The 18055-nt window shown below is 36.9% G+C and overlaps 1 protein-coding gene across 2 annotated transcripts in view; it reads left to right on the plus strand.

The window, feature by feature from the left end:
* Nucleotides 1–18055, plus strand: part of RUNDC3B (RUN domain containing 3B) — a 41950-nt gene that overhangs the window by 4906 nt on the left and 18989 nt on the right. For both annotated transcript variants that reach the window (XM_052693998.1, XM_052693999.1), the window contains exons 2-7: nt 940–1055; nt 8037–8170; nt 9191–9276; nt 12836–12925; nt 14954–15034; nt 15949–16114. In XM_052693998.1, coding sequence (XP_052549958.1) covers nt 940–1055; nt 8037–8170; nt 9191–9276; nt 12836–12925; nt 14954–15034; nt 15949–16114 — 673 coding nt within the window. The remainder of the gene's footprint in view (nt 1–939; nt 1056–8036; nt 8171–9190; nt 9277–12835; nt 12926–14953; nt 15035–15948; nt 16115–18055) is intronic.

Below are 18055 nucleotides of genomic sequence, written 5' to 3' on the forward strand. Positions count from 1 at the left end.
AATGAAGTCCTCAGGCTCCAGTATGGCTCCATTAGTACAGACATGTGTTGTTGCAGAAAGCAATGATAGACACCTCAAAAATGCATTACTTTCAAAGTCGAGGACATGTGAAACTTGCCTTGAAGCTGAAAACTGAAGAACAAGGAGCAGAAAGCAAAAGCCAATTATAATAAAATGGAGATGGCGAGAGAAAAGCATGTTGTTGTCATGTTTCTAGTGGTTTAAATTGTCCTCTTTTGAATAGGAATTAAGATGTGTAAGTGTGGATGTAATTGTTAGTGAATGTTAGCTGTATTTAGTTGCTTTTTTTTTTTTTTTGACAATGGCTTGGTACAGCCTTTCCAATTTTAATATTACATCATTTAAATTGATAGCTTTTGTGACTTAACAATGGATTAATGTGATGCTGAGAAGAAATTACCAGCTTTCACAAGGAAATCAACCTGTGCAAGTTAATGCACAGAGACAGCTGCAGAACAATGCACTGTTTTATAATATGTTTGGATTATTCTTGCTTAGGATAAAATTCAAGTGTTCTCAGAATAAAGCTTATACTTATGATTCTTGTGCATGGATTTTAGGAATGAAAGGGCTATAGAGGGAAGTGTCAAGTAAATTGGTGTTGAATGCCTTTAATTGCTGCTTTTTCTCCAGCTTCTCTAAAATATTTCTGCTGGTTATTTTCTTGTCCTCTCACATTTACCTACAAAGTATTTTATGTTTTCTTTTCTTTTCTTGTCATTTTTAAGGCTTTATGCCAAAGACAAGTGGTGATGATTGTATTTCTATGCTGTTTCTTGGTGTGTTGCTTTAACTGAACTTCGAAACCAAGGTAGTTTTCTGGGTTTTTGTTCATTTGTTTTGTACAAACTACAGTCCCAGTACTGAGGACCAGCAATTATGGACATTGTTTCTGATTGTACTTTGCTTTTGCTCTAGGTTTTCGGTCAAGACCTTGATTGACCGTTCCTGCTTTGAGACGATAGATGACTCTTCTCCTGAATTTAATAATTTTGCAGCCATTCTGGAACAGATTCTAAGTCATCGACTGAAAGGTAGGTTAATAAAGTATTACTTTGGTGATGTTTTTGCTGTGAGAGTTCATTTGTCAGTCATAGAAGCTCCTCAGTGCTGAATGGAATTGCTGGCTTTGTGTGCCTGTCCCATTGCTGTTGTCTTTCTTATGGTCTACATTGCTGCAGAGAAGTTAAGAAACAGTTTTTATCGTGTGTTTCTGTTGTTTGTGTTGAAAGCCTTCTAGGCTGGTAATTAAGAAACTGGATGTTGCCATGGTACTGAGGTCTGCTTTCCTGCTTTATGATAAGGCTGTGTTCTGGGACTCACAGACAACTGTAGTGTTTTTTGCTTTTAGGTATAGCAGGCTGTTCTGTGGTGTCTTTCTCCCTTCCTTCCTTTTGTTCTCTGCTTTTCCATACACTGTGTTTAGGTCATTTCCCCTTCCCCCTGCAGCAAAGCTGTTTTTTTTACTACTGACATGTAAATGTAATGGATCTGGATTAAATTGCATTTGAGAAAGGTCAGTCATCGATTCTCCTCTGGTATTGGAGTCAGATGTTCCAATTCAAGAAGATGTCTGTTTGCATTTTCTGAGTGTTCTAGAGGAAGCTGCTTCACTGAAAGGACAGAGTGTTCCTTAGTAATAGCAGCCACTAGGAAAAGACTTCAGAAGCTTCTCCACATTTCTCAGTTCTGTGTACAGTTCCTGAAATTATTTCAGGATTATAAAGGACATTATCTAAATATAGATGTGTAATATGACAATCCACTCCTTTTCATTCTTCTGGGTTTTTTTGATATTCATAAGTTTTGTGAACAATGTTATGTGTAGGCTGACATTTGAGTAGCGCGATTACTGCCTGCTGTCATTCTGTCAGAGGAGGGAAGAAATCACACGGTGGGGTAGGAACATAGTGTTTGTCACACAGTGACAAAGATTATTGGAGTGATTATGGATATTTAACAACTTGACACTTGACTGCCCCCTCCCAACCTAACCTCAGTGGTATTTGAGTGAAAACTATTACATAATTTGTTTATATATTTATTTATCCCAATTCTTGTTTGCTTCACAGCTTATTATGTATGTACGTACAGGCAGTACAGAGAAGCCTTAACAACTGGCACATGGGTTACAGGCAAATGGAATTTGTAAATAAAATAATATTTCAAATAACAAATGAAGAAAATAAAAAACAGCATTGTTTCAGTTTCAGTCTTCCCCTTGTGATTGCAAGGGAAATTTACGGAGTTAAATTTAGGGAAAGAGGCAGCAACTGGTGTATCATGTTGCAAGTGGGGAATATTTTGTTATTAAGCTAGATACTGCCAGTAATTATTTTCCTCTTTAAAAACTTGAAGGGAAAATTGACATAAAAGTACCATGACATTTCAAGTGTTAAGAGTGTTTAATATTACACAACACAGGGCTTGAAAGAAATTGCACGTTATTGATGGAAATGACTAATATGGTTTGCACGCATGCTTTGTGTCAGTGGAAGCACACTAAAAGCAGGCTGATGATTGCAGTGGGTTGCATAAAATGTTTTAAGGCAGGCAGAACATACATGATATATTTGTCTATGGTAGCATAAATGGCTCCATTCTGTCAGGGTTGTTAGGGTAATCCAGTGGCAGTATCATTAAATAAATGGTCCAGATTTGAGAGTTTGTAGACATTAACTTCCATAAAGCCTTGGTAAATAACAATTCTTATCTTCCATCAGAAGTAGTGGGTGAGGGAGTACATCTAGGGAGCACCAGGTACACCACACAAAGAGCATTACACAGCACAGGGATAATTACATCTCCACTTTAAAGAGCAGAAGGCAGTCTATGGCTTTCAATTCCTACAAGACAATTAATGCTTACCCAAACACTTTCTTCTGTTCCTTGGGATAATTAAAAACAGGCTGAGGGCTTAGACTGCTTTTTCTAACAGCTGCCTATTCCTGACTGCTGCTTTCATCCTTTGTGCACACATAACTGCAAGGTAGAACAGAGGTGGCCAACTTTTTGAGCATTACTCACTATGTTACCTTGTATGAAATTTTTTTGGTGTCATATGCCCTAAGTCCTTTATACCTCATGAACAGATAGCTGCATTCAATCAGCATTCACCTCTCTGCTGGGCGAGCTGCTGTAGTTATGCCAGTCTCGTTTAATTACTAAATAAACACCCACATCTAAGTCACTTAGGTTAAAAAAGAATGTTTATGGGGGAAATTCATTGCTTTTCTGCCTGTTTTAATATGTTGCTCACGTTGCTACAGTTGGCACTTTTAGCAGAAGAGCCAGGAGGCTGAGGGTTTGGAAATGATTTAGCAGAGGGCTGTTAGAGTTAGGGCAGTATGGTCAGGTTGCAGTTGGTCTTGATGATCTTGAAGGTCTTTTCCAACCTGAGCAATTCTGTGATTACTATTTCATTAATTACTATGAATGCAGAGCAGATCCAACATCTGAATTGTAAAGCTTATGTATTTCCTGTCTTTGAAATAAGCTTTGTGGAATGTCTTCTGGCAAGGTATGATGCTAATTACTGGGCAGAGCAATTGGAGATCTTCAAGGGGCAGGAGAGAAGGATTAACAGAAAGAGGACAAGTGACTAATTACTCTTCTATTCCTTCTCAGGATTAAGAATTCACATGGTTTCATAATACAGCAGAGTACTAGGTGGATGCACAGCATGTTCTAATGTCTGTGATCTGAACAAGAGCTATAGTTCTGAATGGAGATCTCACAAATTTGTATGCAAATGTGTGTGTATCTGATCATCACTAAAGCAAGGCGGGTGATTTCAGGAATTGCTTTCTTCCTAGGAGTTGTTCAGAAATTTTTCTTTCCTAATCTTCTGGTATTATGGAGATTTAGCCATATCTTTCAGCTGTCTTGGTGGCTTCTTCTATTCACTGCTCTCATAGATTGAATTTTCAGGTATTTGTGTTGGTGTCCTTTTTGTCAGGTCAGTTGAGTAAATATAGTTAGTGCAGATGTGGTAGGAGCATAAAAAAATGGTGCAGTAGCCCTACCTGGGTTTTGATCACAGATGTATCCTAGCTGATTGAAAACCTGAATCCAATTCAAGGTGATATGTTGGCTTTGCTAAATCAAAATACTATGTGTTTTTCTGTGTTTTTCTACCACTTTAGTTTTCAACTGAGTTAGCAAGGAACTACCAACACAATTGCAGGTTTTTACAGCCATCCTCTCTGACATATTTTTGAAAACTATTGTCACAGGTATATATCTGTTGACTCCCTGTTTCTATTTAAATATCCTTTCAACAAATGTGTTTGTATCCTAACTTCTAACCAGTATGCATGCCTAGAAGTAATTTCAGTATATAACCAAGGTTCTGTTGCTGACGTGAAATACAGTGCATCTTGCTTGTGGGCTTGTAATTTTTTGTGTGTCGTAGCTACTGTGAGCTTGTCGTCTGTACACTTATGTTGCAGTCAATACCATAATGTCACAAAAAGGTAGGTTCTACTGTGCTGTTTTGACACTTGCACAACTCCACATGTCTTTTATCCTGTAATACATTGAGAAGATAAATACATCACAATTTTCTGCCAGAATTATCCATAGCTCTTATTTCTGTCTCTTTGTTCTATGCTGTTCCTAGCATGTAGTGACTGGATTTTATTGTGTTTTTTTTTTTCCTTGTAGAAAACTCCCAGTGACTGGTAAGCCCCTAGGGTGGTCAGTGCTGATTGAGTGGAAAGAAAGATGTATTAGTTCTTTCTTTTCTCATTATACAAAACATTTGACAAAACATGTTGTCTGCAGTCTGATGCCAGTAATGGTAACCAGCCATGCAAAGTGATGTCGTTGGTCAATATTATTTAGTTTTGACATTATCTTCTTCACAGTAAGGTGTGAACTGTTGAAAAAATATTTCTGAAACAGTGGCAGACTTTTCTAAGTCTTCAGTGCACACTTTATCCCTTCCTATATGTTTTTGTTGGTTTTTTTTTTTTTTAGTTTTAAGTCAAAAAAGTCACTAATTGCCAACTGCTATTTCACAGGGTTTCTTTTTTAAGCAGTGAATATTAATATAATTTGTATTAAAATTCAGTGAATTCTAGTAATATCTTAAAAGCATAAGCAGAAATTTCAAATGGGAGGGGTATGAATTATGTCTGTAGAAGAGAACTTGTGCTTGTAGGCACAGGTCTCAGGAGAGGAAGCATGATTCTATAAGATGCATCTTGCTGTGCCTCTCATCCTGGGAGAGACAGGTCTCTACATAGAAGAGGTAAGGAAGTTGTTATATAACAGGGGTGAAAAGGTTACATTAAGGAAGTAGTGAAGTCACTGCTGTCATAAAAAAGATGAATTCCAGGCTGAGATGGCCCTTTATTTGATAATGTTATGCTGACATGTTCTAAGAATAATAGCTTTTGTTACTAGGTTTAACATTTACATGCACATGGTGACCCTGTTACTGCTTTTGGCTATAAAGAAATAGAAAGTTCTTTGGGCATTTTGTGGTTCAGCTAATTCTACTTTCTTCTGCGTAGAGAAGAATCTGAAGTGATGTGTATTTGTCTTGGTGGACTTGGTTTATAAACTACTGTAAATTCTTAATGATTCATTCTGGAGGCCTAAAACAAAAGTACATACCATGAAAATTCTTCAAAGGAGCAACAAGTCATTTTATTGCTAGTAAATTGTATTAAGACTATTCACAAAATGGGCACGTTTTCTGCAAACTAAACAAAGTTTGGAGAAAATCTACCTGTAGCTTAGAGCATCCTAATCATTACTGCTTTGCAACTGCGGAACTTTGTTTTCCAGGTCTGAAGTTGGACTGTGAGTGAGTAGAAACGGCTTTGGACTCTGCAGGAAACTTACTCTTTCCTTACAAACTTCAGCAGAAATCAAATTGTACACTAAAAACTTGCTTTTCTTTAAAATAGTGTTGATTGCTAGAGTGTAGGCAAGTTGTGAACTAACAGGGGTAAACTAGAAGTCCCTGGTTAATGAAAGGTCCTGCTTCTGCTGTGAGTTTCACGTGAAGGCTATTCCTTCTGAAGTCAAAAAGTTACACTCTTGGTAAAGCTGCTTGTGAGACCACAGCTCTCTGTTATGCCAAAATATATTGTAATTGTGACCAGCTTGCTTTGCTGATCAGTGTAAGCTGAATAAATGCTGGTAGGTATTTCTGTTGTAGAGTAATATGGTTTTTTGACCTCAGAAAACTGTAGGGCAAAGCTGGTTTTTTTTGCAGAATATATTCTGTGCAGTATGGAAAAGATCATAGAAGTTATAGTGTGATATGCTTGCCTTTGTTAGCTGGGACTGGAACTACTGTCATGAAGACACCTTTACACTTAAGTGTTGCATTCAGTTTTGCAGGTACTATCCTCAGGGCAGAAATGTTTCTAATATGATAAAGAATATAAAAAATATCAGTAGCTTTTGGTGATGTTAAAATGATGTTGAATTCCTGTTTCTGTCCACGGCACATGATGTTTCAGCAAAAACAGTAAGTTCATAGAAGCAGTTACCTTGTGAATACTGTCTTATTTTAGCCCTTAGAGCTGATAAAATCTGAATATGCTGTAGCTGGAGCACATTGGGATTTTGTTTTTCTTTTAGCATGTTGAGTTTCCTTATACTAGTTTTTTCTTGGTATGTTTGTGGTTAGTTTTTTTGATGTGCTTTAACAAGCCTTGTTCTTAGTAAATGTGGCAAAGTAAGCAGATGGGTCACACAGTTAAGTTTATGTGTCCTCTAGTGAGGAAAAAAAGCAAAACCTTGAATTTCTTAGGATTGCTGCGGCCAATCTTCAACACTTTTCTGGCTGTGCTTGGAGCTGAGCTACATTGTACTAGGTTCAATGTTCTGTACTATCTGTACTAGGTACAGATGTTCTTGGCACAGTATTTTGGCATTTTATTTTTAGTATGTATGATTTTCGGTGTCGGATAAGTACCGTGCAAAAAAGTGTACTGTTCTTTTTTGAAGTCTGAACTTTGTAACCAGCAAAAGAATTAGCAGCCTTTCTGAGAAATTAGTAAATCTTCAGGAAAATACAACTCAAGATGTGAAATATAATTAGCCTAAAAATAAGAGCTTATTTTACACAAATAAGTTTTTGCATGTATCACAGATTGGCCTGGGTTGAAAAGGACCACGATGATCATTTAGTTTTAACCTCCCTGCTATGTGCAGGGTCACCAACCACCACACCAAGCTGCCCAGAACCACTTCCACATGCCAGTGTGCAATAATGCCAGTCATTGGAGGGCAACGTTCCTCTTGCTATTTTACATTTTTGTTTGCAGTTGTGTGCTTTTATGTTTCAGTGTTACCTCTGAAATGTATTTTGCATGCAGCAGATTTCAAATGGTAACACTTTCCAACCAGTAAATAATAATGGCAATAATAATAATAAAGAGCTTTGGTTACCACTCCAGAAGAGATATTGACTTGCTCAGTTCATTTTTGTCAGCCTCCCAAGGTGTACTGTGTGTGTCCTCTAAGTAAAGGAAACTGTGACTGCTAAACTTTTTTGATCGTTCATCTTTTCTCCTGCACTGAAAGCACGTTATGAAACAATTCCAAATTGACTCCCAAGATAAGGGTAACAGTACCACGACAAAGGCTGCTCTTTTTGCATGCATATCTATGCATGCATATGAAGAACAAAACTCACTTTTCTTTTTCATCATGGTTTTAAGTCACAAAGGTGTGTGCTTTGTTGTGAGTAAACTGTCCTGTATATTACCATAGAGTCCTGACTATAAAGAAAAGGACCAAATACAGGCACATAGGCAAAAGCCTCACGCTTACTTCTCACACTGGTTTTCATTGAGAGTGAGCTGCATGGTGCAAGTTCCTTTTGTCACCTGTACAGCCAGCTTTCAGGAATTAGTGGACTTGCAAGCATAAAATGCTGTCTTTGCAGGGTGTGCATAGGAAACACAGGGAAGTATCTGAATTATGCTCCTCTCAAGCAAGCAGGGAAGAAGGTTCATAAATCTTCACATGTTTTTGTATTTTGATTTAAGGTCAGATCACCTGGTTTGGTTATGAAAGTACTCGTAGTTTTTGGGACTACATTCGGGTGGCTTGCCGAAAAGTCTCTCACAATTCCATCTGCAGTATTGAGAACATGGAGAATGTCGGTTCTTCTAGAGCTAAGGTAGGGAAGAAAAAAGTCAGTTTGACTGCAGTATTTCTCTTCCTTCTGTATAAAATGTAGCTCACACTTCTATACCAAGGAAAAAACACAGCAACATACGATTAAACTTGCCCTGTGATATTTCTCTGTATTTGAAATAATTCATTTTTGACATACAGTACCTAGTAAATATTTCTTTTGCTTTTAAAGCAAAAACAATTTTAAAAAATTACCCCAAAAACTTAGATCTGAATGCTTCTTTTTAAATTTGTGTTACTCATTAGGATAAATCTCAAATCCTCTATTTGTTAGGTATGCTGCATCATAAAGTGATTGCCTTTGTGTTTTCTAGCTTGTTTAATTTTTGGAAAATGCATTAGGATGAGAGAAATTAAATTCACCACAGATAGGTTAAAATTGTAGAAATGTCATTTTTTTCTAACCTATCTTTTCATTTTGTTCATGCACTCGTTTCTAGATACTTCCTAGACATCCTAGAATACAGCAATTGTATTGCTTGCATTTAAGACTTATTTTAAAGATATTTCTGAATTCCAAAATCTTCAGAGCATGGAGTACTTTAAGTACTATATTTAAGTTCTATAAGCAATAAGATGCAAAACTACTTTTTCAATTATGCTTATGCATTATTTTAACTTTCATTTGTTCTCTGGAAAACTCCATGACACATAATAATAGTAATAAGAAGCCAATTAGTGCAACTAGTACAGATAGGAGTGCTACATTTTTAAAGATGCACATTGAAAGAAATTTGGATGTCCATACTGAAAAAGCTGGAGATGTGTTGACACAAATTTTAAGTCCAAATTTTGGAAGACTTTGTTTCACAAAGTTTACTTACAAGAATTTATGTTTTGTTTTCATTATTACAGTAATGAAGTACAAGAAATTTTCTTTAGTGGTAATTTTGATAATCAGGATCAAGTCATCCATGTAATTCAATTTTATTCAGTTTCAGATGTAAAGTTAAGTGTTTTAGTCTGTAATGTTTAAATATTTGATATCTGCTTTTTCTTGCAGGGTCGAGCCTGGATCAGAGTAGCACTTATGGAAAAACATTTGTCTGAATATATTTCCACTGCACTGAGAGACTTCAAAACTACCAGGTCTGTAAGACTTTTATTTCTACAGTATTTTAGTGATTGTTGCTGAGGTGTGAGACTCAAATTTGGAAGTGAACGCTGCACTTAATTTGTATGGATTGAAGAGATGTAACCTAGTGAAAGACATCTGGAGTTAGTATCAATTTCTAAGATTTTTAGCATGGCTAAAACTGCAAAATTGCTATTGCAAAAATCCCTTAGTGACTGTAAAACGTGGAAATTTGTTGTAATTCTTGAAAAGTTAAAGAGAAGAAAACCTCTCAAAAGAAGGAATTCGTTTTGAAATTGTAGCCTGATAGCAATAGATCATCCAACCCCCCCTTCCATGGGCTGGGTCACAACCCACTAGATCAGGGTGCTCAGAAGTCACATCCAGCCTGGCCTTGAGCACCTCCAGGGATGGGGAAGCCACAGCTTCTGCAGGCAACCTGTACTAACCACCTTTGTAGTAAAGAATTTCTTTCTTATCTATCCTCTTTAAGTTTAAAACCATTACCATTTTTCTTACCACCCACTGTCTGTATACTGTGGTAGAGTCCCTATACATCTTTCCTTGGCCCCCCTGTATGCATTGGAAGGCATTAGTATGATCTCCACAGGGCCTTCTTTCATCTAGGCTAAGCAACCCCAACCCTTAGCCTGTGTTCACAGCAGCATTCCTGCACATGGGTGTATTTCTGAACCCACTCTAACAGGTTTCTCTTGTGCTGGAGGCCTCGCTGCTGGGTGCCATACTGAGTGCCAGGTGGGGTCTCACAGGAGTGAAAGAGAGGGGAGAGATCACCTCTCTCACCCTGCTAGTCACTCTTCTTTTGATGGAGCCCAGGGTATGGTTGGATTTCTGGACTTCAGGTGTGTGTGCTCATGTTAAGTTTTTCATCCATTCATCTCTCTCGATCCACTTCTCCCAGTCTGTACTGATGTTTGGGGTTGCCCTGACCCAGGTGCAGGTCCTTGCACTTGAAGGTATATAAAATGAACATAATTTATTTCAAAAATAAGTATTGATGTCAGAAAGACTCAATATATTAAAAATACGTTTTTTGAACTTCTGGGAACTTCTCTTGGAGAAAGAAGGGAATTCCAGGAAGCTTTTGAGAAGTACAGAACAGAAATAGTCAGACATGGCTAGAATTCTTGATGTAATATGAAAAACATGTAGCAGGTTTTTGTTGTACCACTTGATAATAAAAGCTGTTACAGATAAGAATATGCTTTGTGACGGAAATTATTTTCACCATTCTGGACTGGTTCTAGGTAGTGTATCAATTTATTGTATAATATTTCATCCTGTAACAGCAACATCTTATTGATTTGTTTTGAGAACATCTAAGTACGAGTCTGCATGAGTTGTGAAACCTTATGTTGAAATCAAAAAGTTTTAGACACAGTGAAAAGAATGCATACTCTGTAAGAACTTCTGTTCATTTGGAGTATTATTTCTGTTTAAAATATTTTTCCACAGATCTCAGTTTATTTTCCCAATATTAAGATGACCTTGAAACACAGTTTGGTAAACATACTGTTTTACCAAAATTTCCACTCCTATCATCTTTATTTTATCCATGTTTGCTTGTGTTTGCAGTAGACAAGAAGCTGATAAAGCAAAAATTTCTGGTAAAGAAATTAACTTACAGTGCATCAAACAGAAGAGTCACTTGGGTTTTTGAGAGGTAGATGAGAAGGAAGAGGAGGGTCAGAACACATATAGTTAAGTAGTATGTTTGTACTTGCTTGATAATGCAGTTTGTTTGCTAGGAGATAACAGCAGTCTTATTTTATTAGCTGTTGTATTAGTTTCAAATTACTGTATTTGGTGTTTTATGATTGGATTTTCTTTTAGTGCTATAGAGTTAGGAATCAATTTCTTGTGCTGCAAACATAATATATGCAGTTTTTGTTTTGAAATAGTATTTAAAATATGTTTATTAGAATTAGTAGTTACACTTTGAAATCTTGGTGCTGTGGACATTAGATTCACTGACAGTAATGGATGCATTCTCTTTCCCATGTGGTATTTTGGATAACTGCTAAGTGGCTTGATTTTTTTTTTTGATGGTGCTTTGCCAACTTATTTACATTTTTAAATGATGCATTGTGCTTGTGCTGTGTATTCAGTGTATATGTGTATGTGTGTATATATATGTTCATATATATGAACTCTGCATGCATTTCACATATGTATGTGGAATACTGCATCTGTCATCTTGCCAGCTCTTAAATCTTGCTGTTTTGTTTAGGTGGATGACTTTAGGCCTAGTGCTTCAATGAAACAGTTCATTATTAATGCTGGGTCTGTATGTTACACTTGGTAGGGGCTTGGATTAAGCATGAGCGCACAATTATTCTAAAAAATTGGCCAATGCAGTCTTATGTTAAAGCACACAGTCTTTCTTGTTGTATTATGTCAGTTACAGCACTGAGCAAAGATCAGGGAATTTTCCGAGGAGACTTTAGCTTTGGCTAGATAACTGTAGCTGATTTCAGAAATGAAAAAGTGAACATCTTACTATTTTAATTATGCTATGCATCTTTTTTGCTTGAATGCTTCCCAGGCACCATTTTACAAGCTGCTGTTCACAGTACAGATTGTTACCTGGCAGTGATTTTGGAAGTAACAGTTAAAAGGTTTACTTGTACTAGGAGTGTTGTTTCTAGTTTGCAAATAAACTTATTTTGAAGTCCATCTAGCTCAGTATTCTGCCTCGATAGGCTGCTGCTTTAGCCTTCTGTTATTTTGCCTGAAGTCAAGGGTTAGGGAGCAGAATCTACATCAGAGGGGTGCTGGTTCCAAGACTAAGGTTATCATCCCAGAGGATGTCTCTCAGATTTCTTGCTTCCACTGTGGAGCATGCAGAGTCTTGCACATCTCCTTTCCATACTACAAAGGAATGTTAGAAGTGCATACTTATTGCAGTGTTCATTTACTATGGAGTCCAAACAGACTTAGGTGCTGAGATCCAAAATGTCTTTTCTGGTTGTCTGGTTTGTCAAGTTGCCATACAGCCAACTTGAGATCTCTCTGAATCATCTGGATGCTTCTGCTTTGCTCAACAGACTGCATTTAGTCTTCTTAGCGTTTACAAATTCTTATCACATAGCCATTCATGGCAACAGTGGGCCCTATTTAGCTGTCCTGTGGAACATTTCAGTCTGGAAGTAGCTTCTTTGGTAGCTGGGAGAAGAAAGAAAGTGTAACTAGAACTTCTATTTTCTTGTTGCCATGGAATAATTTGTTTTTTGAATGTACACAAAGCAATTTCATCCTTTCAGCAGAAAAATACAAGGTATTGTCATTTTCTTTGCATTTTGTCCATCCTCTTCTACTGTTTTTTAGGGGTAATGTTATAAATTCATCTTCTGTCTGAAGTTTTAGATTACGGTGTTCTGCATTGTGCAGTCTGCTGGTTTGCTTTATTTGAAATGAAGTACGAGTGCCCCTGGGGTTCACATGGATTGTTTTTATTTAAACTGGATTTCTCAATTTTCTGTTAACTGTGAAAACAATCATTATTTGAAAAAAAATAGTGTTAATGGAGGTAATTTTTTTCTTTTCTTGAAGGAGATTTTATGAGGATGGAGCAATAGTTCTTGGTGAAGAAGCAAATATGCTTGCTGGTATGCTGCTGGGACTCAATGCAATTGATTTCAGGTATTGTATTTGCATGCTGCTTACTACAGTGCTCCCAGAAAGTGATTACACGTTATAGAAAACGTTTAAGTTCAGCTGATAAGTATGAGAGACAAAGCTGAGGAGGAGGATCATGAATGGCTCTTCTGGATAACAACAAAATTATGCCATAGTTAATACAGAATGATTATGTGGTATCTCTTTCAAAATCCTGAAAGCAATCAGAAGTGTAATTGCAGAAGATATAAGGGGCCATAAAGCTTGATGTAGAGAAGGAGAAAAAAAAAGTGGGGGGGTTGAATAAGGGCTTTCTTTTCTTGTGGCAGTGAGCTTCTACTTCAGTTGTCTGCAGACTAGAAAGTGGATGCAAGGCATGAGGGACAAGGAGGGAAAGTAAAGATCTTACTGGCTGAACTGACTCGTACTGGAATCAGATAAGTAGCAATACCACTGAGGATGGGGAAGGGATGTCTGGTTGGGGTTTAAAAAAAAAAACAGCAGCAAAAACCCACAAAACAAAACTAAAATGGGATGTGCGTTTTAAAAAGCAGGATAGTTTCTCTTGCCAGCGTTTAGTCATTGGTTTGGATTAACTGTGTGATCACCATATGTTGTGGGGGAACGGAAGTATGCTGCAGTATGATAAGGGAGCTAGCTTTGCATACAGCAAATTGAAGTCTTACCAGATTTCATTCATTCAGTTTTACACTATGTAAAATAAAAATGCTTCTATATTCTACGCTTGGAAGGAGGATGGCGATATATGAATAAGAAGTGTAGCAAGAGGAGATCAACAGTATATAAATCTTGCCATAAATTATAATGAATTGATTTTGTTTGGCTCCCATGAACCTCAGTGGCTTGTAGTATCTCTATGTGATCTAGGTTGTATGAATGCATGCACTCTCCCTTTATCCTCTGATTTCTAGTATGAACAGATTTTGCATGTATCTCTTAATATCATTCAGAGTAATGACTTATTCCCACTGGAGGCATTAAATTTTGTCACTGCAGCTCTTAAGGACCAAGAAATTTTCTGGGAAAAATAGGAACGTGGACCTACAGGAGCGTTTACTATACCACATTATTCATAATATTGTGACTTAAATTGCTGAGAGTCTGTAGCCATTCTTTGCTTGTTGTATTTGGATTACTTTTTTCAGTTCAAACACTCTTATAAATGTTAACTGACTTATCTCTGTGGAACTGGGTTGAGAGGCATAAGAGGTTGCCTGGAGAAGATGTAGTTGTAGCCAGTTTGAATGGGGCTTTGGGCAGCCTCATCCAGTGAAACCACCTACCTACCCGTGGCAGAGGGGTTGGAACTAGCTGAGAGCTTAATTCCCTTCCAAACTAAGCCATTCTGTGGTTCTGTGAGCGGTAAAAAATGCTTTGGAAGTAGAGCTGGGGAAACCCAGATGATAACAACTATTTTGTGATAATAAAATCTGATTCCAGTACTGTCTTTTAAATCCAGTGTGAAAAGAATACGTGAGATTCATATGTATAAGATCTTTATAAAGCTACAGCTGCTCGAGAACATTTTGTGAATGTTAGTTTCATTAGTGTTCATCATCTTAGAGCAGCCCAACACCAGAAAGTAATCAAAAGGAGATGATCTGAACTATTTTTGAGAACTGATTTTTTACTTAAAAATAGCAGGATGGTTATGTAAGCATTCTGCAGAGACTTTGAGTTTAAATACTGGCAATTTCAAACTCATCGACAGCTCTTCTGATGTTGTAGTTTCGGCTAACTTTCCTTATATTGTTATTCCCTCACAATCCACCTGTATTTTTAGAATAAAAGTAAAGACTTAAAAATCAGTGTCTGTACTGCTTGCCCTGATCTGTGTCCTAATTCTGAGAGGCTTTTTTGTCTTTTTTTTTGTTGTTGTCCTATAGTATTAAACAATCTATTTTGGCTGGGTAGGTTGAATGCTATAGGCCTTAAGAAGAAAAAAATCAGATTACACATAGGTAAGATTCATCTTTCATTGTCATACAATTTTCTTGATATAATCTTACTATTGTTTCTCTGTTTTATCAGTTTTTGTCTGAAGGGTAAGGGATTGGATGGCACCTTTCCAGCTGTCATAGATTACACACCCTACCTGAAGTTCATCGAAAGGTACTCTTGATCTCTACATTGTTTTTTAATTAACAAAGTGAAAGTTTTATGCCATAGTGGTCTTCATGATTTTCATTTTGCATTCAGAATCCTATTCCTATCTAAATATAAGCTTGTATCCTCGTTTATTTTCGGAAAAAAAAAATTCCAAAATGCATGTAAACAGTGAAGGACTTCTATGTTTTTATAGGATAAATAATTTGATAAAATACTGTAATCCTATGAAGTCTTAAGATTTTTGAGTAGAAGGAATTAGACTACTAAAAAAACCTAGTAAATATCTGTTAATGTACTGAAAAGCATAGTTATGAAGGAAGGTTTCAGATGGGTGTTGGGATAAATTAAAATGTTCATCCTTGAGACAGATGTCTGAATTCTGTGGCACGTGTTGATTCTGGATGATGGGGAGATTTTAACACTGAAGCTGCATGCTATTGAGGGATATTCTTATGTTCTGTGAAATAACTGGCGCATGGTTTTCACAGTAACCACAACTCATTTAAATTTATCATTTTAAACATAACCACTTGGGTATTTTCTGCATTTTTACTTTTAGTACAGTTTGTGTTCAGATACTACTCTTTGCCCTGAAATCATGAAGGAAAGGTTAAGTCATCGCTTCCTTAGGCAGCGTATTGTATTACATTAATCCTTTATATTCCAGGAGAGTATCCTGCATACATTTGTCTGACTTACCTAAGACACCAGTCTGAGACTCAACTAATAAGTAAATTTTGTAAAGCATTCAGGTGACTTTACAAATAAAGGTTAAAACAGAAGTTGTGCTTGGTTTTTCCCCATTGTTAGTGGTTTACAGAGCTTCAGATATCTTTAGCAACTATGGTGTTTTAATTTCAAGTTGAATTTGCATTTTAACATAAGTTTTCACTTGGCTAATAAGTATGATTCTTTAGTTCTGACAGCATCAGCAGTGATGAAGAAGAGCTGAGAACACTGGGCAGTAGTGGCAGTGAAGGCAGTACTCCAGAGAACATTGGTTCTGTCATCGTGGATGAACACAGTTGGTATAACAAATGCAAAAGGGTAGAACAGAAGTACCGCCTCGCGTTGGAACAGAAGGTAAGAGATTCGTTTTCTGTGGGGGAGATGAAGCCAAATCTGATCACCAAACAACTGGTAACATAGCCATTTAAACAAAGGCTGAAAAATAATGTTAAATATTATTTAGCTCCTTGTAGGTGGTCTTAAGTGTAATGTCATTGCTCAGCAGTTTGAGGGAAGAGAGGTCTGGGGAGAGGGAAGGAAAGAGTAACAATTCAGGGACCAGCTTCTAACGTAGAGGCTTTGGCGGCTTCTTTTTCCGGTCTTACAGGTAATGTATCTCAGTAAGTGTTGTGAGTTTGAAGTGAACTTGATTGCTCGCGGGGTTTCCCTCTTCTTTAGAAGTTCACCATATATGTTTATTAATGCTCATCATATCCTAGCTGAAGACTTTTATTATGGTAATAACCTTAAACCATTAGTTCAACGGTAAACAAAATGATTGGCAAAGTAATCTGTCCCAGAATGAAATGCGTAATTATCTTCTCAGTAATACTGAGATAAATTTTCAAATGTTTGTAGTTTTAAGACCTGCTTCAAGCTGCAATGAGAAAGGAAAGAATGTGTTCTGTATTTGATTTGAGTAGCTTATGTGACATACTGAGTGTTGCTACAGAAAGCAAAGGTAGGTTCTCCCTCCATCCCTCAGAAAACTCATAAGTTATAGGTGAAGTGGAATTGCAATTATGGACACACTTTCTCAGTATGGTTAGCATTTCAGTACATTTAAAAAGCAAAATGTTTGTCGGTGGATTATAGTAGCATATTGAAATTATAGATACAAATGATGTATTAGCTAACAGCATAAAGGAGAATAATTCATCGTCAACAAAGAAATAGTGAAAAGGAAAAGAAAGAGAAAAGTAAAATAAAAATTGAAAGAGAAGACAATGTTAGACAAATGGTTGATGTTTTTAAATAACTTTATTGTTTTAATATTTTTTTTTCATAGTGTCACAATTTGGTTTTCTTCAAATACTCAACACAGTAAACATATGAAATCTGAAACTATATAGGGATGCCTGGAGGTGTAATTATTTCCATTAGTTTAGGGAATTACAAAATTGCCTCTCTGCCTTTCTAGTTTCTATTGTTCTGGAGAGGAAAAAAAAAAAAAAAAAAGAAAAAAGAGGATCAGAAGATATCTAGAATGAATCTTCTAGCAATTGAGAACTCAGTATGTTAACTGTGGTAATCTCTGATCAAAGTCAGGGAATATGCATGGCTAATGTGCTTAATAAAGTAACTATTTCAAAGGCCAGATCCCAGCTCCAATTCAGTCACATATGTATTTAAATTATGTTTGGCCATGGTCTTGGCCTGGGGCAGCTAGCATTCTCACACATAACTTCAGGTCACCACTTGTGAGCTAGTGTTTGCCAGTGATCATTCCCAACAAACAGTCTGACTTCAGACATGGTCATTTGGAACTTGAGTTTTAGTATAGCTGTAGCCATACTGACACAGTGTGCCTGAGAAGGAATGCTGCATATGTTCAGATTATTAGGATAAATGTAGCTATGGATTGCTTAAGGTCAGTGCTAATACAAAATGGGCAGAATTAGAGTTGGGTTACTATAGTGCATGTGAGAGAACCTAGTTAAAGTTTTTCTGAGTAAAAGTGAGTAAGTCAGACTTACTGTGAGATGGTAGATGTGGGCTGTACATCTACCAGGCTGTACAGGCAGAACAAAAACAAATTAAAACGCTGATGCACTTACACTCTGTAATACTCTCTTGGCCAACCTGTATCAGCTGAAGAACTTTCTGAAGCTGGTATGGTTTGTTTAATAACCTGGGATGTATCGAGTATCCCCTTGATCCCACACAAGTTCTTAGCATTAAAACTTCTTTTCTTTTGGCAGGGTGCTCTGCATGTCTACCATCTGTTGTGTGAAAAGCCACCTCCTTTTCCATCTATTGATTTTGGCTTAGTAGCTTCATTTGATGGTGTGTAGC

This window comes from Tympanuchus pallidicinctus, unplaced genomic scaffold (genome assembly GCF_026119805.1).
Source record: "Tympanuchus pallidicinctus isolate F22 unplaced genomic scaffold, pur_lepc_1.0 scaffold3, whole genome shotgun sequence".
In the NCBI taxonomy this organism is placed as follows: domain Eukaryota; kingdom Metazoa; phylum Chordata; class Aves; order Galliformes; family Phasianidae; genus Tympanuchus; species Tympanuchus pallidicinctus.